The sequence below is a fragment of the Larus michahellis genome, chromosome 3, assembly GCF_964199755.1.
Source record: "Larus michahellis chromosome 3, bLarMic1.1, whole genome shotgun sequence".
Lineage (NCBI taxonomy): Eukaryota > Metazoa > Chordata > Aves > Charadriiformes > Laridae > Larus > Larus michahellis.
In genome coordinates this window covers 21,179,604-21,203,916 of record NC_133898.1, presented here as the reverse complement: position 1 = coordinate 21,203,916, position 24,313 = coordinate 21,179,604, and the positions used below count along the sequence as shown (strand labels likewise).

General features: G+C 39.7%; 1 protein-coding gene across 3 annotated transcripts in view; it reads left to right on the top strand.

Annotated features, from left to right (window-relative positions):
• Window positions 1-4,606: 4,606 nt before the first annotated feature.
• The window catches only part of CNIH3 (cornichon family AMPA receptor auxiliary protein 3), a 49,176-nt gene continuing 29,469 nt past the window's right edge, over window positions 4,607-24,313 (top strand). For 2 of the 3 annotated variants that reach the window (XR_012586016.1, XM_074579021.1), the window contains exon 1: window positions 4,607-4,989. Coding sequence is in view for 1 of the 3 variants with exons in the window: in XM_074579021.1 (XP_074435122.1) it covers window positions 4,909-4,989 (81 nt within the window). In the remaining 2 variants the exon portion in view is untranslated. Of the gene's footprint in view, window positions 4,990-22,569; window positions 22,727-24,313 lie in introns of all 3 variants that reach the window. The other variant, XR_012586017.1, reaches the window with a different exon arrangement.

The window sequence follows — 24,313 nt, the reverse complement described above, 5'->3', positions numbered from 1 at the left end:
ATGTTACACTTAAAACTCTACAATGTAACAATAATATATGAATCTTAAAACTATGAACCACCTTGTCTGAGGGTATACCACCTTGTTGGTGGATTTATGGTGATTTTAGCCTCGCACTTCAGGGACTACTGGTCTTATAAAGGCTTGTCCTTTAGGTTTATACAGTTGTGGTACTTATTTGGGAGTTGAAAGGACTCGTTAGCAGTCTCTTCTCATCTCTGATGCTGTTCTATAAATTAGCCACTGGAAATTTCTTTCAGTACCTTCAGATTCTTTCATTATCTAGCACAAAAGGTCATTTCATATAAAATCAAGTGCTCCAAGACCTGCTAACGTAAGGACATCCTGAATTCATAAATCTACTAAATCTATTTTCACAACATCTATAGGAACATTGGATGTCATTTGGTTTCAAGGGATGTCTGTTGCTCACCAGATGTACTCCTTTGTTATTATTTACCTAGTGACTGAATTTTTATGGTCCCTTCATAAAGGTCCTCACAAAGTAAAAATCCATCCTTAAGTAAAAAAATCCCAAACCCTCTCTGTTTGTGCTTCGACCTACGATGATATTTGCAGAGTGATAGCTTTGAAAATCAGCATCTCAGTACCGGTTGTACAAAAGCAGCACCACCGTCTGTCCTCTTGTGATGACTCTGTATGGAATTGGGATCAGACTATATTGCAAAAAAGAAGGTCTGCTTGATTCTCTAGTTCCTTCAGGAACCTGCAGTCATATTTTCCAATAAATATGCGTGGTAAAGGCAAATACTTCCTGTTTACAAACAACAAACCCAAGCCACAAAATATGCTTCAGTGCTAACTGTATCATGCAAAAACTTAATATGCTCAAGTAAAGCAAGGACCCTTACAGTCTTTTGTAAAAACCTTTTCTCCAAAGGTTTTACAAACACATTGTCATGATCTGTTTGTGTGCATTGTGGGATACAGCCTACAAAACCAGTTCATGTAAAAACCTGTGCTATGAAGTATTGTCAGGCTTGAAGTACCTTGTGTGACCCATCAGAAAATACATTTAAAATAAATAGTTTCTGGTTAAAGATGAGAGAATGCAAACCATTTTTTTTTAATCAATCTGAACATGAATTTACTTTCTGTTTCTTACTGTCTTTTTACTTCGTCTGAAATTCATCTCCATGCTTCAGCTTTCTGAATATTTTTTGCTGCTGCCTTCCCGGGTTACAGGTGTGTGCTGCAGGGTGAGAGCAGAGGTCCCTTCTGGGAACGGCTTGCAAATACACGACCTGGAGGAAGCACGAGCATTTGTGAAATTTTGAAGACAGCAGAATGAAAGATGAGGTGCTAAATCTGAGACTGTGGCTGCTAAAACGAGCTGCTGACCACCAGAGAGCAAGGACTAGTGCATTTGCTAATGGACTGCTGCAGAACCTCTGGGCTTTTTATTTCTAATAATAGATAAGAAACCCAGGTGTGTCTCAATGTGTGGATGTAATTTTGTGTATTTTGGGAAAAGAAGCATTAAAATAACAGTTTTGAAAGCACCAGCTTTTTTTCTAAAGGTGGTTATACTCTGTATTTGTCTGGTTTGTCTATTCCAGATCCCTTCAGCTGATAATGCTGCCTCCTCAGCTCTCTCACCCTCCGTCCTGGCCTCTGTGATAGGCATTATTTCAAAGGAGCACAGCTGGGTGCTTGACTGTAATTTCTCATGCAGCCAGAATCAGATTCATCAGTTCATTTGAAGGTTAAGACCAAGACCTTAGAAGTGGATGGGGAGCTAATAGTCAGGCTGATGTTCCTGCTGCGTTCACAGAAACCATTGAGAAAAGGGCCAGGCACATCCATATTATTTGCACCTTTTGCCCCAGATGCGGCAGTTTGCAGCAGTCTCATTCAGAAATGACAAAGGAACGGCTCTGTGCTGCGAGGTCTTCATGCCACAGAGCGCTGTAATGAGCTTGTAACGAAATGGAGACAAGGAAGACTTTTTAGTGATTACTGAGACCAATCTCAGAGACGTATGGAGTGAAAGGGAAATCTTTCCACCACTTGCTATCACTTAAATATCTCAGGATACTTAAGGTATCCTCATGGTATAATGTAAGAAGAAGTTGGTAGGACAAAAGCATCCTAAACGCGTCTCGATAGATTTTCCTTTCACTGCATATCAGAAACTTTTGTAATTAGTCAGCTGCTAGCAACGATTAATTACTAGAAATACAGCTAATGGGCAACATATGTTTCAAAATCAGTACCAGGAAAGACTGTGAGCTCTTGGAAGTGCTTTGCTGTGGAACTGTCTCCTTGCAAAATGAGAAACAAATATTTTGCCTGGTGTTCATTGAAGAGTTACAAATACATAGCTGGGATGTAAATGAATATGAGACACAATGAAAAAGAGGAGAATATTTACCTTAGAGTGTAGTCCTAAGTCCTAAACTGATATTTGATGGTTGTTTCCACTTCTGTCTTTTATGATACCTAAATATATGTATATTTTTATAGATATGTATATATATATGTCTCTGTGTGTGTGCATATGTGTAAGTACTCCAGAAAGAAATATTTTATTCTGGTTTTCTTGGAAGCATCAGTTTTTCTGTGTTGAATCTTAACGTATGTAATATATATCCAGATATTCAAGTAATTGTGGCAAAAAAAAAAAAAAAGTAAATCCAAAGATGACTTCTGTACCTCATTTACAGCTCTTTTCAAAGTGTGTGGTTATGAATAAACCATTTACTTTCGCAAGCATACGCTCTGCAGGATTTCAGGTACAAAAGAATTAAAAGGTCAGAGAATTACAATGCATTTACTGCATCCCTGTATGACAGCAAAGCTCATTACTATTTGCCGTGTTCTGTCCTTCTTAATTAAAGCATCAAACCACATGTACAGTCTGGAGCAGCTCGATTATAAAAGGTTACATCAATCAGTTTATTCCTGATTGGTTTATTAATTACTGGCCTTGACTCTTGATCCAAATCAGGACTTTTTCCTCAGGTTAAAAGTGGATATTATGTTAAAAATAATATACCATATTTTTAAACAAAAATATATTTTAAATATTTAAAAAGAAAGCTTGTACTGAACTTGGCTTTGATGGAATTACAATCTTCTGTACCATGAAATAAAAGTATACATAAAAGTATAGAAAAAATTCTGTGAACTGAAATTCTTCGTAAGTTTTGTAAGTATATTTCAAATATATAGCTTTCATCCATGGTTTTCAGAGTATTTTTAAATGGAACTTCTGGTGGCTCTGTGATATTTTCTTTTGAACACTTTTTGCTTACAAACCTGCAATATTCATAGAATCATAGAATTGTTTTGGTTGGAAGAGACCTTTAAGATCATCAAGTCCAACTGTTAACCTAACATTAACAAGTTACTGCTAAACCATGTCCCTCAGCGCTACATCTACATGTCTTTTAAATACCTCCAGGGATGGAGACCCATTGTGTCAGCTGATGCACTCCAAAGAGGTGGAAGAACTTTTGATGGTAAAACTGAAACTGATCTCCTGCAGAAATGGCTCTGGAGACACTATGGATGCAGTTAGAAGGCAGGGGCTTACCCTTGTGTCTGGAGACACTATGGATGCAGAAGAAGGCAGGGGCTTACCCTTCCTTCCTTATTTTAAATATGTACTTCAGCAATTTGGATATTGCTTATACATGAAAGTCATCAAGAGCACTCTCCCAGTTTGTGGCATTTAGAGTCATAGAATCATTTAGGTTGGAAAAGACCTGCAAGATCATTGAGTCCATTAACCTGTCACTGCCAAGTCCACCACTAAACCATGGCCCTCAGCGTCACATCTACAGGTCTTTTAAATACTTCCAGGGATGGCGATTCCACCACTTCCCTGGGCAGCCTGTTCCAATGCTCGATAACCCTTTCTGTGAAGAAATTTTTCCTAATATCCATTCTAAAATTCCCCTGGTGCAACCTGGGGCCATTTCATCTTGTCCTATTGTTTGTTACTTGGGAGAAGAGACCGACCTCTACCTCGCTATAACCTCCTTTTAATTTAAGACAGGTTTGTCTTTATTTACTCTAACAGTAAACATCTTTTTCATCTAGTGGGAAAGGGCGGGCTGATCCTACTTTGCTGAGCTACTCTGTTTCAGCTTATGAGCGCCCAGGCTCGGTTTCTGTCCCCGTTCCTGTCCCTCTCTCCATCAGAGGATGGCCACTTTGGCACTGGCCTCTCCATGCTGGATGACACCTTGCCACTGCCTCAGCCTTCCGCTGGCCGCGCTCCCCTCCTCGGCGAGGCCGAGGCGCCTGGACACTGGGGCACGTCTCACCAAGATTAACCTGATCCTAAAAGGAAAAAAAAAAAAAACAAAAAAACCAAACCAATTAAAAAGAAAACAACACAAAACCCCCCCAAACTACTTCAAGTTTAGGTATACAATTACCTTGTCAGGATTTGCCCTGAACTGATCCCAGCCTACGCTCGTTCCTCTCACGGTGTCGTGATGTGACTTCAGTCAGGAACAGGCGGCCCTCACGGCAGACGCTGCCCGGGCGGCGGCGGAGCCCCCCGCCGCCACCACCCCCGCGGAGGGGACCCGCCCCTGGGGGTCGCCCCGCCGGCGGGGCCGCCCACCGCCGCGCCTCGGCGGGGAGGGGAGAGCGGCGGCGGTGGTGGAGGGGCCGGGCCGGGTCCCCTCAGAGTCTGACGGCGCTGCGGGGGTCGGGACGGGCTCGGCGGAGGGGAGGGAGTGGCTCTGAGGGGACCTTCCGTCCCGGCTCTGCCCTGCCCTGCCTGTGTGTGTGTGAGGCTCCGCTCCGCCGTCAGGGCGACCGGTGGCTTCGCCGCTCTCCCCGCTGGGCTCCCGGGGGTCCCTGAGCTCCCGGTCGTCCGCCGGGACCCCTCCCCGGGCGGCGGCAGGGGTGGGGAGGGCTGTCCCCGCCATGGCCTTCACCTTCGCCGCCTTCTGCTACATGCTATCGCTGGTCCTCTGCGCCGCCCTCATCTTCTTCGCCATCTGGCATGTGAGTACCCCGGCCCCCCGCCGCCCCTCCGCCGCGCGCGGAGACCGTTAAAAAAACGGTTGGGCGCTGTTGGTAGGGGGCGGAGGTCGTGCCGTGAGGGGAGCGGGGCGGCAGGACGGGCCGGGGCCGGGGCCGGGGCCGGGGCCGGGATCGGGATCCCTTCGCCCGAGGAGCCGAGGCGAGGCCTCCCCCTCGGCCGGACTGGGACAGGACAGACAGACAGAGCGCGCCGTGAAACCTTTGCGTGGGTTATTGTTTTATTTCTTTAACGCTTGCAGCCCGGGTGCTACCCCGGCCGTGTGCCTGTGGGGACCTGCCGGCTTCGGCCGAGGTAAAAGGTGCTCCTGGCTCTGGCAGTGGCTGAGCTAAAACGTGAGATCTTCGAGGTAGGAGCAAGTGGTTTTTTTCTTGACAGAGAACAGAGAGTTGTGAGGGAGAAACCGCCCCGTATCTGATGAAGCAGTCAGGTTGTTTTTCCTCCGATAATAATTACTAGGTCCGTGACTTCTTTTACAGCCGGATCTGAACGTCGAACTTCCTCACGTTTCTAACGCATGAGCTGGATGTTTGAGTCCACCTTCGGTCATTTCGCTCAGAAGTAGTGGTGCTTGTGCCTTACTGTACGCGGGGTGACTGTGGTAGGTCTTAAGCGGGTGACTTAGAAGGTGTTTATTTCTGCCATGGTGAAATTAATTTGCAATTCTTTTACACGGTTACGTATTTTGGAGTTATTTACGCTATGTGTGTGCCACACAAATAACTTCATGCCATAAACATTCAGGGTGGAACGGGATGAGGTGAAAAAGAGAGCAAGTCTCATGAATGCCACTGCAGATACCTGATGGAGTAACATTAAAAAACCAACCCAAACAACTCCTTTGCCTAACAAGCAAGGGAGGTGCAGAATTTATTCTTATTGAAATGAGAGTAAAAGATGCTAGCCTAGTTTTATGTAAGCATATTGGAAGTATGAAACAGATCACTCTGTTGTGAGAATTCTTTGAAATATGATTGTTCTGAACTGTTAATGGTGCAATTACAGGTTTTTTCCTGGTAATGAAACCACAAAAGTGTGATGGTAATGTCAAATACTGTAGTGGTGTCAAGTACCTCAAGGCTGAAAAGGGTTTCTAGCAGTCAACTTCTGCATTCCTGTTGTCTCAAAAAAGGAGTGGTAAAATTGATGACTTATGTTTTCTTCCCTCCTTTCCCCCAAACCTTTAGGTCCCCGAAAGTGTGGGAATTCTACAGCTTCTTCAAATGGTTTTGAGTTAAAAGTGTATTCTACTCTGAATCTCTTGCAAAAACTTAAATGGTTATTTCCTTCATTACTACGACAATTTTAATAATTTTAAAATATATTTTATTTCTGCTACTGTGTTTTACCAGTCATCTTTTTTTCTTGACTAAAATTGTTGTCTGAAGACATACAGTACTTCAGGAAAATTATTCTTCGATAAATCAGTGTAGTTATTGCAAATTTACTCTTAGTGGAACATTTTTCAGCTTTCAGTCTGTACATTTATGGAGAGTAATCTATTAGAGCTCCATAAGAGGCAACTAAGAAAGGAAACCTTTTGTCAATACTCTTATATTTCTGGTGCATGTTTGTTATGTCTGTGGAAAAATTGTTGAGGGATTGAAATTGAAAATGGCTGGAAATGCTGTTCCATTGTAATAGAGCAAGAATTGGTACCCTCTTTTCTTATAAATAGATAATAATTCTATTAAAATACGTGGTTTGCAAAGGTCATAGAATAATAGATTTAACACCCTGCCAGAATAAACTTTTGACCATGCCCGTTATCCACATACACAAAACACAAGGATTTTTATCATCCTTTCTATAAGAACTGTTATAATCTGGTTTCTTACTTCTAAAATATAGTCTAACATGTAGCTTATGTATTGAGTCACAGGAGTTTCTTTTACTTTAAACATCTCGGTGTGAAAATTTTCCCAAGAAACAAAACTCCTACTCCTTCCCTGTGACCTGATTTTGTTCACTGTAGTATAGTTGTAAGGGACAGTAGGTATATTTTAAATAGGTTTTTATAAGGGCAGTGGAGGTTTTTATTAATTATATTTTCCTGTTAAAATGCTTTTTAAGTGTTTTGGGTTGAGGTTTTTTTTTTGTTGTTTGTTTGTTTGTTTTTTAAAAAAACCAACACATTTTGTTACTAAGAATAAGTTGTTAATTAGTCTGAGCATTCATTCTGAAAGATTTCTGAGGTTCTAAGACTGAACGAGAACTTATATTTTGTAAATTATTTTAAAGGACAAGAAAGAATGGTAGCATTTGGACTTCATATTGTTCTAACCTGAAGCTGGCTGAGGTTTGGGCAGTTATCTGGAATGAATTAACAGTGGATCAAACAAAATCTCATTTTCTTCCTGCTGGGAAGTCAGATGAATTATAATTTTCATTAATATTGATGTAATAGGTTCAACAAAAACTGTGAAATGAAAACAAAAGAAGAGGGTAAAATGAGGATTTTTATTTTTGGAAACTGCATTTCTGATGCCTTTCGTCGTAAGAAGTTAAATGCTCTCCATACATTCCTGTGCTCTGTACTATTTGGGGACAGACAGAATGAAGCTGGTTGGAATATTTTAAAGGAATTGTAAATAAAAGACAGAAACTCCTTCAGACATCTGGAACATGTAATAATTTTTTTTCCTATCTCTGAGTGATCTTTTCATATAGGTTGCCAGTGGTGTCATGATAAAAAAACCCCAAAAACCACACTAGATGCTATCAGTAACATTTGTTTAAGCTATGCACAAGATTTACCTTAACATATTATTGCTGGAATTTCACTCATACGTAATAAATGAAAGGAGAGGGCTGAAAAATTGAATTCTGCATGTACTACATAGTACCAATACCCGTCTCTGTGGTATGGGAATTGTTTAAGCATTTAGGTTGCTCAATGACCACATTACCTCTATCTGTAATGGCACAATATTAGAAACATCATGTAGAAGTGGGTGTTTTTGTGCCATTGTTATGGAAAAGTACTAAAGAATTTAGTTGAGGATGATGACCTTTCTGCCTGTTTTCTTCTAACCAGCCTCTGGAATTTAATTGAACCTTACATTCCCATTCTAGAATTATATAGGCTGCTTCAAACAGCTCTTTCAGTGTTTAGAGTATACTTTATGCAACGCTATGACTTTCAAAATTCAGGAAAACTTTTCCACCTGAGTCCTAGAACCTTCCCCTGAGTTCGAATTCTCATAAGTTTACAGCTTGGTAAAGTTGGTTGTGTTTGAAGCCATATTAGCCAAATGTATAACAGCTAAATGAGACGGTCTACAAATGAAGTTAGCGAGCGTCAAAATGTTGAAAGAATATCTTGTGGGAGGAAAAAGTAATACACAGAGATACCTTGGTACAGTTGATTTGAGTATGTGCTGCTTGTGACTCTTGCTGCAGAAACGCAGTTACGCTAGTGCTCTGGTTGCTTTACTAGCTGAGGTGCCATTTAAATGTGTTTTGGCAAAGGTGTCCTCTCATCGGTACTGATGTCGCTGAGCATATTATGGGGGGATTGCATGATACAACTAACAGCAGAATTTTATATCCTCGTCTGATCATGTTGTAAGCTCAAGAGCAGAGTATATGGTTGTCTTACTAATGATTGCGGAATCTTTACTTTGCTGTCCTCAGCTCTTGTTCTTCTTTATAAACAGCTTTTTACTATGCGGTTTTACTCCATTCCTAAACGATCTTGAACTAAGATTTAGCTTCATGTTAACATTTAACTGAGCTACGCCAAGTCTGTTTGAAGTCCCAACAAGATCTGACATACCACATTCGTTTCTAGTGTAGCCGCACTGAGTTGGGTCTGAAGTGAAGTTGACCGAAGTTGACAAAATTGTGGTTTATTTGTCATCACTTAAAATGTGACATGCTTGTGTAAAGTCCTGCAGCATTGTTATTATCTTCAAATACATTGGTTTTGGGTAATCTGAGTCCTTCCCTTTTTTAATCTTTTAAAATGAAATTACCCGCTTTTTGATTTGTTATTTTAAGGAAAGCTTTACGAAAAGAGCTTTTCAAAGGGTTCCACTTTATAATACTGCAGTAAAACAATTCATAAATACCAAAAACATTACTGTTCAAAAAAAGAATTGATGTGGTGGACTATCTCTATTTGAACTCATACCAGCATATCTTTGAGTGTGTGCGACTGCTTCATAACCAGTAGTACTTAAGGATTGTCAGAAAGTATTAGGAGCATCATGCCAGTGAAAAAAATTAATGGTGCCTGCCTGAGAAGTTGTACCAAATTTTGATGGGTTTTTGGAGTATTCTGTTGTAATTGTGATTCAAATGAATTTGTGAACAGCTCTCTGGCATGACAAGACTTGAACCAAGCAGAAGAGGAATAAAGCAGCAGAGCATGGAATTTTTTTTTGTTTATGCTTCCCCCCCCCGCCCCCTTATTTTTCTTCTGAGGTGTGAGAATAGTATTAGTCCTGATAAGCTATCTTTATATGACTTTGGCCTGACTTAGCAGTCACAAGTTCACAAGTATACTTAAAAACAATGAGAGGCAGTGGCTGAACAGAGTAATATAGGCTAAGACTGACCTTTAGTTTTAAAATAAAGCATCCTTTTTTGCAAACGCCAGTGAAAGAAGCCCTTGGAACCTATATTTAGTGCTGTTCCTGCTGTTGGCTTTGTGTGTTATGTTTAGCAGACAGTTAGGCCTTGTTTTCTCATTTACTAAGTGTGTGTAACGGAACCGAACTCCCAAGTACTGCATGTCACCCCTAAAATGCCTTTACTTTCTGACAGAAGATGCTATGTATGTATAAGATGTTGCCACTTCTGTTTTTTGACTGTCCTGGTGATGTGGATTGTATTTTATTAGTACTCAAGTTTCAGTAGTTTAAATAAAAAAATTTGAAAGCTCTCCAAGAGTTATATACGGGGAATTTAGTGAGTATTCAGTATCTGACTCACTTAGGCTTCCTCATAAAATTCCTAGCCTAATTTTTGATAAATTGTGCAACCTTAATTTTAAGGATACATAAAAAGTGCACAAGAGAATCATTTAAAGTTTGGGTTCATAGCAAATTCAGTTGAGCAAAGCCCTTTGGTCACAAACTAGGTGCTAGTATATCAGTATTCTTTGTGTATCAGTGTCTTATTCTTTCTGTAATTTTGGTTTGGAGGATAGCTGTCTCTCTTACCTGAAACCAGGAAAGAGATCCACGAGCTCACTTGAACCTGTGCTTCTCTTCAGTAAAGGCTGCCAGTCATCTCAATTTAACCCATTTACAGTGCTTTAGAGCCTGTCTTTGAAAGAAAGTAATTTCCTTACGGACTTGTGGTCAAGATTGAATTTTCTTTCAGATATTGAAGTTCAGGGCTTCTTTTAATCAGTCATTAATTCGGTTCTCTGAGAATATTGGATAATTATGTGATTCGTCAAATCTTAATCTGATTTTATTTGAACAGCTGCACAAATGCTGTTGCTGTATGTTATACGTATTTCTTGAAGACACTTTTTCTTCTCTAAGCAGCTAAGCACATTTGTCCCTGAAGGTTTCATAGTCATGACAGTTTAAGGAATGAGTCTGATATTTCCACTCTTTTTAAAGACAGAGCAAAACCAGATTGGTCTGGCTATAACATAGTTTGACAGTTCCCTTACAACTTTTCTTTCCGAAGTTTGTCACATTAATGCTGACAGACAGATATTAGGCCAGGCAGCATACGCTGTGGAGCAGAGTATTATATATTGGAAAATAAGTATATTTCAGTTTAGTTACCTTGTCATGCTTAAATAATAATTAAAAAATCATAGAAGACTTTGGGCTCTACCACAGACTTAAATGCTGTGGAAAGATTAAATTTGGTCTCTGCGTATGCTTGAACTGTCATGATGAGATTTATTTGGAGAAAGGTTTTAAATTGCGAGTGGTTGCTACTGGCTATAATTCCAGATGCTTTACAAGTCCCAGAGACTCCATTATCTGTGTAAAATAAATTATTCTGTGGAGTTTCGTGCGTCCACAAAAATATTCAGAGAACTATTTAAATGTTATTCAGTTGTCACATATCCAGTACTTTTTTTGGTCTTCAGATTAGTTGGAAAATCTGTTTACTAAAGGGATTTCGTGTCCAAATTGGTAAATAATGTATTTTTAGTGCTTTTTTTAAAACGTCTATGCTTGTTAATAAGCAAGGCAATATAGCTGTCATATTTTATTAGACCGTTGAGTACAACTCTCAGATTGAGTCTGAGGCAGGAGGTTATAGCTCTTGTTACATATATTTGTTTATTCAACCACCACATACTGCATTAAATCACACTTAAAACATTGAATTCAACCCGCAGACCTCTGGCTTAGTGGATTTCCCCCATCTCAACATAAATATCCTTTTATCAAAATATTTTTTTGGAAAGAGGAAGAAGCTCAGGAGAGAATAAGAATCTTCTCCTTAGAGAGACTAGACTTCTCTTTGACTCGTTCCTCAGTGCTTATAACCACTTATAAACACTGTTGCCGCTGCCAGCTGGAGGTGGTTCTACCAGGCAATGAAACTAATTCTCACTTAAGTCATGAGCTGGGGATAGCGAGAGACTTACTCTGCTGGAGTTGGTGGTTTGGAAAACGTTTCCACTTTCTGTGGGACCAAAATGTCTCTCCCATATGAAACAGGTAAGAATTATTATTATTTCCACCCTTTGAAGAGATAGTCACTTAAAGTCACAGGACAGAGTCAGCTGATGAGGTAAAGGTAGAAGAAGTCAAATACTATTTACTTTACTAGATCAACTTCCAATGTCTCACAGTTGGAAATTCCCATAAAAAAATTCAATTTGTGATGGCGGTGTGGAGACCAAGATGCAATTTTATTGACAGAATAGTTCCTATGTTCTTTGATAATTGCAACTTCAGAAATAACCAGTTCCTGTTAAAAGAAATAATAAAAGGTTATCAGAATTTCAATTGGAATGGACCTAGGAAATCATCTAGCCCAATCTCTTCTTCAGGGCAGACCTAATTTCAAAGTTAGGCCAGGCTGCTCAGGGCCTTTTCCTGACTTATGAACTCTCCCTGGATGGAGAGTTCACAGCCTCTCTGGGAACCTGTTCCAGTACTTTACTCCTCTCACTGTGAACATTGTCTTCTTACACACAGCTGGAATTTCTGTGGGTGCAACTTCTGACTTTTGTCTCTTGTCCTCTTGGTGCATGCCCCTGAGAGAACTTTTCTGCTGACTTTTGTCTAACCCACACCAGGAAACTGAATGCAATAATTATATCCCACCATAGCCAAACCCACTTCCCTCAGTCTCTCCTTGTATATCTCTCCTTTTGTCCACCAGAATGGCCAGGTCCTTTTCTGCTGAGTTGTTCCCGGGCATGTAGTAGTGCATGTGGATGATCTGTCCGAGGTGCAGGACTTTGCCTTTGTTTTGACTGACCATCAGGAGGCTCTTGCTGGCCGATTCCTCCAGCTTATCAAGGCTGCTCTTAATGGCAGCTGTGCCCTCCAGTGTGTCAGCTGATCTCCCCAGTCTGGTGTCATCTGCAAACTTGCTCCATCTGACTCATCTTCCAAGTCATTGATGAAGATGTCAAACAAGACTTGCTCCAGTGTTGGTATCTGAGGAACTCCACTCCTAACTGGGCATCAGTCAGACTTCAAACCAGTGACCACTACCCTTTCAGTCTGATGGTACAGCCAGTTTTTCACCTTGTAGTCTCTCCATCCTATCCCCCCAGTTTGAGTACAGAACTTTTCTACTGGGACACAGCATCTTTTTTCTTAGTGTTTCATTATGTGCCCGGGAAAATTCAGAGGATCATCAGTGCATTTTGTGAAGGCAGGACAGGAGTCTGTATTTTTCTCCACTTGAAAAAGTATATAAAGCAAGGAGTTATTTTAGGAATGTCATTGTGAAAAGTTACATTAGAAGGTATTGAAAAAATCACAAAACATTTACAATAGAAGTAGGTTTTCTCAGCAAGATACTGCAGGATTGCTGAACTTGCAGCTCCAATTTTGATAACGTGAGCACATGAAGCAGAACATAAGGGAGATGAAGGAATAGTGCCTTCACTGAGTTGTCCCACTGCCTGTAACTCCTCACCAATGCAATAGGTCATGAAAAACCTTTGAGTTGGTTTTGGGTCCTTTTGTATTTCTACATTTTTGTGGGTCATGTCATATTCTAGCTATCAGAGATAGATTTTTTTCTTTTTTTAAATACAACTGGAAGTCTAAGCTAAGCACGTCACTGGAGGAACTGAAGCTTAAAAAAATTAAGGAGATCTACAGCAAAATGGTGAGAATTAATAAGCTGTAGTCCTTGCAATTCTCTGATAACGGATACCGTGCAAGTGCCAGGCATTGTTGATACAAGCACCATTTTTTTAATAGAATGACATTTGATTTTTGAATACATTTAAATGCCAACCATCTTCATGCTGTGAGTCACTGTTTCAAGTGTTTGATTATTTAGTCAGTCTTCTGTTGCACTATTATTTTATTGCGTTATGAGTTCTGGCTAAATAGTTCACATTGTATCACCATCTAAGTATAAACTGCTTTGTACATTCACAGAATGGGCATTTATTAGCAAGTGTAATGAAGGCTCCACTGAGATCAATTTGATTGTGTGATCTTCAGTGTTACACTTCCCTCAGTATTATATAAACACTATTATCAGATCCTTTAGAAAATTGATTTGATGATCATTTAAGTGGCAGGACTGTTTGGAGCTATGCTGAAATGTATCCTTAGCTTTAACCATGCTCCTGTATTAAACTAAGAAGTTTCATAAGAATATAGGTGAACAGATGAGGATGCTTTTTGGGCTGCTGTTATTTTACTCTCAAAGTTTGATCATTTTTTATGGGCTGCCGTATCCCTTGCCATATTTCTGCAACCACAGCTGCATTGCTGCTGTATTGCTTCACCTTGCCTTGTCTCTGCAAACATCGCTGTATGGCTGATGGCCGTTTCGTGTGTGTGTGTGTGTCTTGGCCTTGGAGTTATTTCCTCCAAGTTCTGCTTGGCTTCTTTTTGAGAAGGAAAGAAAACTTGGGAAGAACTTGAATCCAGTTATCCCTGCCTGATGCTGCCTGCATTAGAAGAGCCACTGTTCCCTTGTCCTGCCTCTTGCTGGTCCAGGTGGGCTCCTGTTTTGCCACTGGGAGGCAGGAAGCACGGATCCAGCAGCATTTCTGCCTGCTGCCCCACAGCGGGCTCCTTTCTGAGACAGCATTGTTGTGTGGACCCCACTGTTATGTGGGTAAAGGGGATTAAACAAGGTGTGAGAAGGGGGAAAACGGGACTGGAGTAGGGAAGAATTCAGGGAGAAAGATGTGAAAGAAAGAGCAAAGGAGAGGAAGAAAATATATGTATGAGTAAGAGACTAACAAGAGGGAACACAGAATTCTTGTTTGGGAGACAATTATTTGAGAAGGCTGCCTGAATCCAGAAGGTATGGTGGAGTTCAGGTGGTGAACGTTTTTGGACAGCTTGTGTAATGAGTCTTCTGTGTGGGTATGGTGTAATGTCTGACATGCTGGAGCAGATTTTTTAGCAACAGAACCCAGATGCCCTTATGTGTTTCCTGAATTTTGGTGAATGTGCATAAATCACTGCTGGTAGGAATGGAGAACACAAGAGAGGGGAAAAGAAGTAGCAGCAGCAATGTGAAATCTGTGAGGAAATGGAAGAGAACTCAATGTAAGGAACATGTAAGGGAAAGGAAGGCTAATACTTCTCCCAAGCCTATATCTGTGTAACAGAAATTAAAAATGTCAAAATAATAGCTTGTAACAATATGTAGAATCTTTGAATGCTCAGGAATAGAATAAATTGTGGTGTGGTGATAAGGTTGGAAACTTGCTTAGAGAAAGCACTAGCCAGCTGGCCAGTCTCTCATCCATGACTTTTATCTTACTGATACTGAAAACAAAATCTTCTCTTTTGATCTCATTCTCTTACCTCCTTCTTTGGACCAAATATTTTTTCTAGTTGTATCTATTCTGGTACATTTTCCCATCTGTTTACTACCCTTTCCCCAAATTTATTCTGCAGAAATATCCTGTTCATTCCTAGCTCTGGGATTATTAGCTTTGTGCTGTTAACTAATAGAAAAAGTGCTTCCGTTCATTTTGAGAATAATTTATGAAGATGGAGTTTCGTGTCTTTAATGTGTCTGTGTCTTTTTCCTTGCATATTCCCCATACTGTAGGTTTGATAAGAAGAAAAAAAGACAAGTGGAAATGTTGCATGGGAGCACATTGCATTTAAGGTGGGGTAAATCAGAAATTATTTGTAATTTTGAGGAAAAACAAGGACAGAAAAAAACACCCTCTCACATCTATAGGTAGTCAGTTATATTGCCTCCATCCAGAATTAACCTGCTATTGGTCCAATGTGACCAGGCTACCATCCTTCCTCGTACCTTCTGCATCTAGGCAGCCTTTTGTGTTTGGTCTTTCACCAACTCGTGTCTGGCCTGTCCTCGGTTTGGTGTGGATAAAGCCTGGGTAGTGAAGAATTTGGCCTATACAAGTAGAAGATGTACAGATCTGTAGTAATGAGTCTGTGATATAGAGGTAGTGAGAAATAAAATTGTAGCTGTTTCGTTTCTTATTGTGCTTTCTGAGTTGGTATGGAGTTTAGTATAAAGAGAAGCAAGGGCAAAACAGTGCTCTCATTTGTGCTGAAAGCAGAGTTCTGTCCTCCCCACTCCCGTGTGTGGATAGAAAATAATGCTGTTTCATTCTCACCCTGATTGGTTGGGAGGTCTACAAACCAGTTCATCTGCACTAGCCATTAGAATGGCTAGTATAGAATCAGAGCCACGAATCTGAGGTCAACACCTCAGCTGTAAAGCTTGGATCCACACTCCCACAATTTGCCGTTAGCCCATTGAAGAGATTGAGACTGGGGGTGAAGCTTTGGCCTAACTTTATACCTCTGTTTGTTCAGTTTATCTGCAGATATCATCTTTGTTTGCCTCCTTTCCAGGACAGAAGAAAAAGCTGGTGCAAGAGTCTGTATGACCTTTGCTAGGATGCCCCTTCTTAGCTTGCTGAACGTGTGGCTGTGACTGGGAATCCACCCTATAACAGATTGTTTGTTTGCTTTTCAAGACAGTACTGACTATCAGATCAAGTTAGTACCTAACTAACAAGTGACAGCATTCCTGATACGACATGTCAATTTGTTGTCACTGGTGCTCTGTGAGTAACTAATCTTGGGGTTTTGATGCTGAACTGAAGAAATCAGATGTGGTTAGATACTGAAATGTTTAAAAAGTTTTGATCTTGTTATCTAAATGGAAAAACGTGTTTGTTTTAGAAAGAATCCACATAAAATGCTCCATTGCATGTAGGAGGAGGAGACCATATGCAGGGCAGAATATTGGCAGCATGCTTGTGACAAAAGTACAAGGAGTGTGGGAGATTTATATTCAGTTCCCTATTGCTGCAGGGATTCAACCTGTATTTACCGTAGCCTACAAAGGTGCACAGATTTTTGGGCTTTTGGGCTGGTGGGAAACATTGTCAAATCCTCTGTAAGATTTACTGGTAGAAGGAGAGAGTGGGAGTTGCAACTTCGTATCTGCTACCTTTGATTCAGACCCTGACATTAGCTTCACCCGTGACCCATGGAGTCTCCAGACACAGGTATCCTGCTAAGTGGAATGGTCTCACATGGTATAAAATTCTTATACAGAAAAATAAGAGTAGGTCTCTTGCCTCTGTAATCTCTTCAGTGAAATGTATATTTATGCACAGTAGCATGACACCAGCAGTGGGACTGACATTATTATCCATATTTTAAAAAAAAAAAAAAGAGTAGCCTGATGATTCAGGTTCTCTTGTTGAGAGATAGAAGACATGATTTGTTAAGTCGACTGAGGCAGAAGAATTGTTTCTACCACGCTGAATGTAATTAAACTTAAGTAATGCATCTCCATGTACATGCAAGCTTCTTTTCTGTTCAGAATAATGTAGTGTATTCACCAGTTTTGTTGCTAATTGAATATGTCGGGTTTTTTCTTAATATTGGTAACAACTGTTTGTGTTCCTTTAAAAAAGGTTGAAAGGTGTGTTTGATTCACAGAATACTGCTACTTTCTGAATTGTTTCCCTGTACTGGGTGCAGTAATGTTAAGGTTTGAAAAAAAAGAAAAAGAAAAAAAATTGTGACAACAAAATGATGAAATCCTTTGGGGAGGGAGGGAAGTGTGGCAGTCTGGACTTACCTTAAAAATTCGTCCTCCGCTTGAGGTCTGTTTTGAAATGTGTTCTTGCTGCAGGGAGCAAAACTATTAGCCTATTTAGAAACAGGCTCTGTGCAGCTATATTAGCATCATCCCTCCCGCACAGCTTGCTTGCCTGTCTTCCTTCTCTTAATGTACTGCAGTTTATACGTGCACAGCTGATTTTGCCTGGCTGGATTTCAGCTGGTCTAGACTGGAAGACAGTGAGTGGGTATAAAGTTGTGGTACAAGCACAGGTAGTCTCTGATTTCTGTGTTTGGGGAATGGGTGGGACATTTGTCTCTCTCCTGAAGGAGAGGGTTGATATCTCTCAGTTTTGGGATAACTGGGGAACATACTTCAGTGTCTGTGGTAAGCAAGTAAAATCTGTGCCCAGAATCCTGTTGTTAGCCAGTAAAACTGTTTCTCCTTGCAGTTGGATGAAATTATTTTAAAGAGCCCGTTTCATAGCAGTTGTAGAAATCTGTCAATAAATACTTATCAAATCATCCTTCTGGGAACATTGTGCTTGCAACAGAATTTTGCAGCTGTTGAGCAGTTTTGTCAAAACTAACAAGAACAAGTGAATTCCTTACATTCGGAAATTGCGTTGCCTTTTCGAATTTGTGTCTGTAATGTTGCAATAATAACCAGTAACTCATGAAGATAGTAACTTCCCATTCAAAGCACTCAAAGCTTTATATAGTATGGTTGTACTCCTGAAGAGAAATTTCTGTCTTTTTCACAGTGTGGATGGAGTTTTTAATTCTTTTACTAATAGGTGGACTGTTTCAGGTGACTGCCAAATAATTGTTCTTAGTGGTTTCTGCTGCACCTCTCTGCAGACTTGGAAATCTGATTTGGTGCAGCTGAAGCAATAATACTGCTTTTGTCCATCAGTATAGTTTTTGTGCTTTTTTTTTTTTTCTCATTTGTCTAGTTTTTATTTATGCGGGGGAATACGGTGGTATAACTATACCAATGCAGACTGCTATGTTTGTGCACATGTGCTCTTGGCAAGAGAGCCTTCCTTTGTGGATTTTCATCAATATTTAGTTAGAGTACTATAATTGTACCTCTACAATTCCATAGGTAAACCTTTTGAATCATATTTGCAGAATGGAGATTATATGTTTTTAATTTTGCATATTGGGATTTCTATTGGAAAAGTCTTAGGATCTGGTTTAAATACTTGAGAAATTACAAGATTTTCATGACTGTTAAGTTAGTTTAAGCTTTCAGTTAGAGCCTAAAAAGTTTAAATTGTGCTGGCCTAAATGTTACATCCTTTTACAGACAAAAGATGTAGAGATAAATAAAGATATCTTTACAATAAAAAGATGAAGACTAGGTGCTCAGGTATATGTGCAGCCCTGGGTGGAGTCACAAGAGCTTTGTTTGCCTTCGCAATGTGTTCAGATTTCTTCATGGAGAGTTGCTTAATAGTGGCAGCATATAAAATTCAAGTTAAGTAGAGCAAGGAAATGCCATACAATTGTTGGTGTGAAATCTGACAGATAGAACAATTTTCTACCCTTGAGTGATTTAAAACCATTTGCAATCTTAATCCAAAAAGGCACTGCTTAAAGCAATGCTCTGCTCTAGAGATGAACAACAGTACAATAATCAGACAGAAATGCATAGTTCCACTTCTCATATGTTATTAGTCTACTGACAGTATTCTTTGTTTCCCCTAACATTTTATATGGTGCAGCAATCCGGAGGCTTTGGTTCTTCTGCCACTGATTTTGCAAATAATTTAATTTCTCTGAGCTTCATTTTTCCCCTTGTATAAAAAGTGGAAATTATATTTTCCTTGCATTTGTTAAGGCCTTCATTGCCTTGAAGGGTGTTCTGGTTTCAGATTTATAACTGCAAGGCATTGTTATTATTGTTTACTTTTATTAATAAGTGTAATATTCAGAAAAGTAAATACATTGGGGAGAGATAAGAGAAGAAAGGGAATACCTTTCATCTCACTTTCCTCTCTGCGCTTTATTTGGCTGTAGTGTTAAGGTTCTCCTAAAAACCAATATTTCAGATACACTGGTGTGGGAAGGTACCAAGTTGCATGGGCAGGTGTGATGAAAACCAAGATTTGAGCCATTTTTTCTTTTTTTTAATAGGAGATGTTTAACAAAAGGAATAAAATTTGACAAAAAGGATAAAATTCTCTGGCTTTTGAGGCAGGTTGCCCATCCATTCATGCAATTTTGAATAATCTTTCTAATCAACTGCTGTCTGTCACTCTTAATAGAGAAGAGCTCTTCATACTAACAGAAAGTCAGGACGGGTGATTTCCAAATGAATTATACTTGACAGTGTAAAGATCGCTCCAAATTTTTTTGCTTTATGTTCTGTCCTTGCTTCATTGATCATGTAACTGCAACTTCCAGAGGGATTTAAGCCTCACTTTAAGTATAATTAGGATGCAAACGTGCCCGGATATGGCAACTTGAAATACCAGTCAGGTTTGTAGCTGAGATCTTATGGAGAAAGGCACGGAACTAAGTCATACGAGATAACATTGAGACATTGACTGATACACCCATCTGGCTAATGGGGAAGTGCTGTTACAAATATCAGAGTGCTTGCTGGGTTTCAGAGATAAGAATTTAAAAACAGTCAAATAAAGGGATGAGGGGAGGAACTTTGTCAAGGATAGGCAAGGATTAAAGGTTTATTCTTTGATACTAACATGCAACATGGAGTTGCATATTTCACTCATTAGGATAAAATATCCATGTAAAATTGCAGCATTAGTAATGTTTAAGCTGAATGATGGTTTTTGTCTTTGTGATGTTATCTAGTACATTTTCAGGGCATGTATGTTTAAACTAGCATGTATTTTGCCTGCTACAAAGAGACAGAGGTAGTGCATCATTTGTGCATGTCATTGGGAGCTAAGACTGTATTCTGAAAGCTTGTGATGTGAACCAGGGAGGCAATATTTATTAACTCTGTTAAGAGCTTCCTTATCTGAAGTACAAACTCACGCAAATACTGTGGGTATTTGGCCTATAGGGCTTTCTAACACCATTCTCCTGAGTCTGAACTGCTTTCTAAAGCAGCAGATTTTAGTGCATCGTTGAGTTATATTTTCAAATAAGGGATACCGAAGTCCCTAAATAGCAGTGGTGATATCTGCCAGTATAAAACTCTTTCCAATTTCTAGATGGTGTGCTGAATTCCATTACTAATGCGGAAGCTCCTGAGTTGCGACAAATCCTACACCTGCCATATATAAATTCCTGCCGTGTGGCTTTGATGCAGGGGTGGAGAGGAGACCAGAGCTGTGTCAGGCCTCTCTGCTCAGACAGTTGCTAATCAAACTGAAGCTGTTATGATGCAGTCATATAGGTAGCGTTTCAAGCAGCTTTTCTTATCTCTTTGGCCACAGCTTGACTGGGTACACTTCCTTCCAAGTTGTCTTCAGAGGAAATTCCGGCTGCACTGCCTTGTCAGGGGCACCTCTTCCCTTGGCATGCAGTAGCAGGCACAGAGTTCTTCTTGGACTTGGTCCCTGCTTTGATCTGCAAGGGGAGAGTGTGGTGTCCCCTGAGACACAGAGAGCTGAGCCTGCTGGATAGCCAGGTGAAGCCCAAAAAAGGAACCTTATTTCACCATTTTTTATTTCTCTGCCACTCATTATTGTGTTATCACATTATCCATGGCCCTTTTTTTCATGTTCATAAGGATTTTCCTTCTCCCTACTGTTGGAAGTGAGGGGTTAATAATGCAGGGATAATTTGATACATGTAACTTATGTATAAACACTCTTAAGCAAATTTGGCAAGAAAAAGGTTTTGGCTTTCAGAAAAGGGATTGGTTACATCTAGTTTCTTGTGGCAGGTGTCAGTATAAAAAGCTCCAGACACCCAAGAGTTAATCCACTATTTTAGAGAAAAAATGAAGTAGAGATTTAGTGCCAGCATCGTTTAGCTCTGTTATTAATTCACATACAAGGGCTGTAATGCATAAGATTTGTGTGTGTATGTGTGGGTTTGTGTGAATGTCAATTAGCATGAGCTGGGATGGAGTTTCTGCTGAATTGAAGACAAATGGTTTTGGAGTGGTGCCAATTTGGATGCAAGTTCCTGCAAAATAAAACTTTCTCATTTTACTAAGTAGCTGTTGTAATGAAGCAGTCTTGGCAATGATATACACGGCTTGTGTTATCTCTGAACAAATTTAAAAGTTAGGAGAAGGCTCCCAACTTTCACAGCAGGTTTGTGCTGTGTTCCAAATGGAGCAGTGAAAAGGGAAATCATATGCCTCCTCTCTATTTTAAAAATAAGCTTAGTGTTTTTACCACTTGGATCTTCTGATGTGGTGTCTGCAGAAATTGGGGGCTGAAGCTGACAGCCCATGAGGTCCCCTTCAATTCTCTTTCCTGGATTCTGTTTTGACAATTAAGTGACGATAAATTAATAACATTTACTAGCATTACTGTCTCATTACAGGACAAACAAGAGATACTTTGATCTAGAAAGGAAGAGAAAATGTTTCAATATCTACTAAGCAGTGTGTTTCCTTTAAAATAAATACAATGAGGTCTTAAACCTATGTCATATAATCTAATTTTCATAAAACCAAATTAAACTCCAAAGCAAAAATGTAGCATTGGAACAAAATTTTGCTTTTTGTCTTAAATCTGGAAATTCTTTCAGAATCAGTTTATTGTAAATATTGGAAATACTTTTTCTTCTAACTTGGAGAAAATAGATTATTTTGAAAACTCTGATATGTACGCCTAATCCTCTTACTGAAAATGGGGATCTGATTGCCTGTGCTAGTTAACAAAATGCTAGTGTGCAGGATCATTGGTAGCTATTCTTTCTGGATGAAATATGAGGCTAAAATGGACCTAAAACATTTTCTTGAAAGTTTGTATGTTGCATTGATTTCCATGTCTTGATCAAACTGTAGCTTAAGTTTTACTTTTTGCTGCCTTAAATCCTTCAGTACTGCAGTTTCAATATGTATTTCTTCATTTCCTTCTCTGAACTGTTTACATAGTACAGAGCAACCATATGCCCCCCAGCCCCTGAGCAAGTAAATATTAGTGAATCTGTACTATAACACATTTTGGATCCCTGGTGAATTGAAGCAGTTTATTTTATGAGGAACTATTACTTTATGGAAGTCTTTTTACACCCAAAAAGTAGTCATTAGGGACATGAGTGAGAACAGCTTTGTAAACTTGTAATATTGCACAGCTCCAGCATTGTAAAGACAATACTCTTTAGTATGTAGCTCACTGAAATACTGAATTTACTATAGTTACAATTGTAACCTTAATGAATAATTTTGTGCTCTTTCAGTGGGTCATAGATTGAACTAGTGAACCTGAACATTGAAGCAGCTCTGAGCTTGCCAGAAAACCTTCATGAGCTGTGTTAAATACAGATCCAGTACTGGGTACAGAGCACTACTGTTAAGAACATGCGTGAGGAGCACCATAGATGCTCATCTTGCTAAGTAAGTACGAAATAAGAACGTAGAAGTTCCCTGTTTAAGAAGCAAAAAGCAGAAAATTGTACTAATCTGGATATTTCTCTGAAGGGTTTGAAAGTTAACCCCAAGACTTAGAACAAAGATTGTTTTTCAGCTTCCTGTCAGCATATACAGTGATGCTGTACAGCATTGTCTTCTGTGTTTAGCCTGTTTCATTTCTCCTGAATTGACTTGAGCGGTAACAGCCTACTTTGTCCACTCTTCTGAAGACGGAAAGTGACTTGTGAAGGGAATCTGGAACTACTCTTTTGCTGCATGTCTACCCAGCTCCAGGTGTTTTAAAAAGTGAACCAGCTGATAACCCCTCTGTTACAAAGAAGTGCAAGTATGGTCTGAAAGCTTTGTGCATGTTCTTAACTGAGACTGTGTCCTTTCCATGAAGTTAATTTTCTATGTAAGTGATAATTATAGAATGTTTATAAAGTGCATATGCACACATTCTGGATGTTTTCCCATCACTGTACCTTCACGTTTTTATTTGATGCCCTTTTTTGAAGGGCTGCAGGTAGACGATAGAGTGAACAGTATTTGCAGTAGGCTGTATTTTTTTGCAGTGGAAGTTAAGTTCTGTCTTTTCTGCCTTCAGAGGCTGTGAAAGCTGTGCTGTGCAGCTCAGTGGCAATCAAGATGTTGTAGGAAGACATTGATTTATTATAATACAATAAGCTTTTCTTTTTGGGGCCTTAAAAACCCATGCCCATCAGATATTTAGTAAAAACAAATAATGAACAATACACTCAAGAACTGGCAAGTGGAAAAAAAAAAAAAAAGAAAAAGATATTTCCTGTCATAGCACAACCTGCATTCCATCCTTTTCTTGTGCTAATGAACCAAACTAGGCCAAATTGCTCTCTGCTGTACTCATGTATAGTTTGCTATCATATAACCAGGATTTGTTAATATCGCTGGCAGATTTTTTTCCCAGTGATTTAGTTCCATTTTTTTCTCCTAGCTTAATGTCAGCACTTTATGGTGTTCTTAAAATTGTCAGGTTGGTTCAGACCTGATTTCAGTCATCTGTGATGCTGTGAGTACTGAATCTAACAAAAAGTGGCCCTGGTGAGGGGGAGGAAGACAGTACTTAAAAAGCAGTTTAAATCTCACATCTACATTACCTGATGGGTCCTGTATGGTCTCTGGGACATATCGGAGACTATAATATTAATAAAACTATTCTACAGATTTACAGGGTATTACAAGAATGTTGAAAGTATTGTGACCAACAGCTGCTTAGGCTCAAACACGTGTTCTCATTGGAGATCACAGTGGAGGTGTTGACTCAGAGGAACCCCTATGGAGGGGGAAGGGTTTTCCTTGCCGTGTTTACATTGCTTGGTAGCATGAACCACATCAATTCAACCATAAGAGAAAGAGGGAAGAGGAACAAGCATCTTGAACAAATGTTCACTGACCACATAGATAAATTTCTTGTTCAGATTCATTTCATATCATGATAAGAATTGAGTAGCAAAAATTGTTCTTTCAGTCTGTCACTTTGTCGATGTAGCTGTTCTCTGAATCTCTCTACGGGCTCTCTGTACTCCGTTGTGT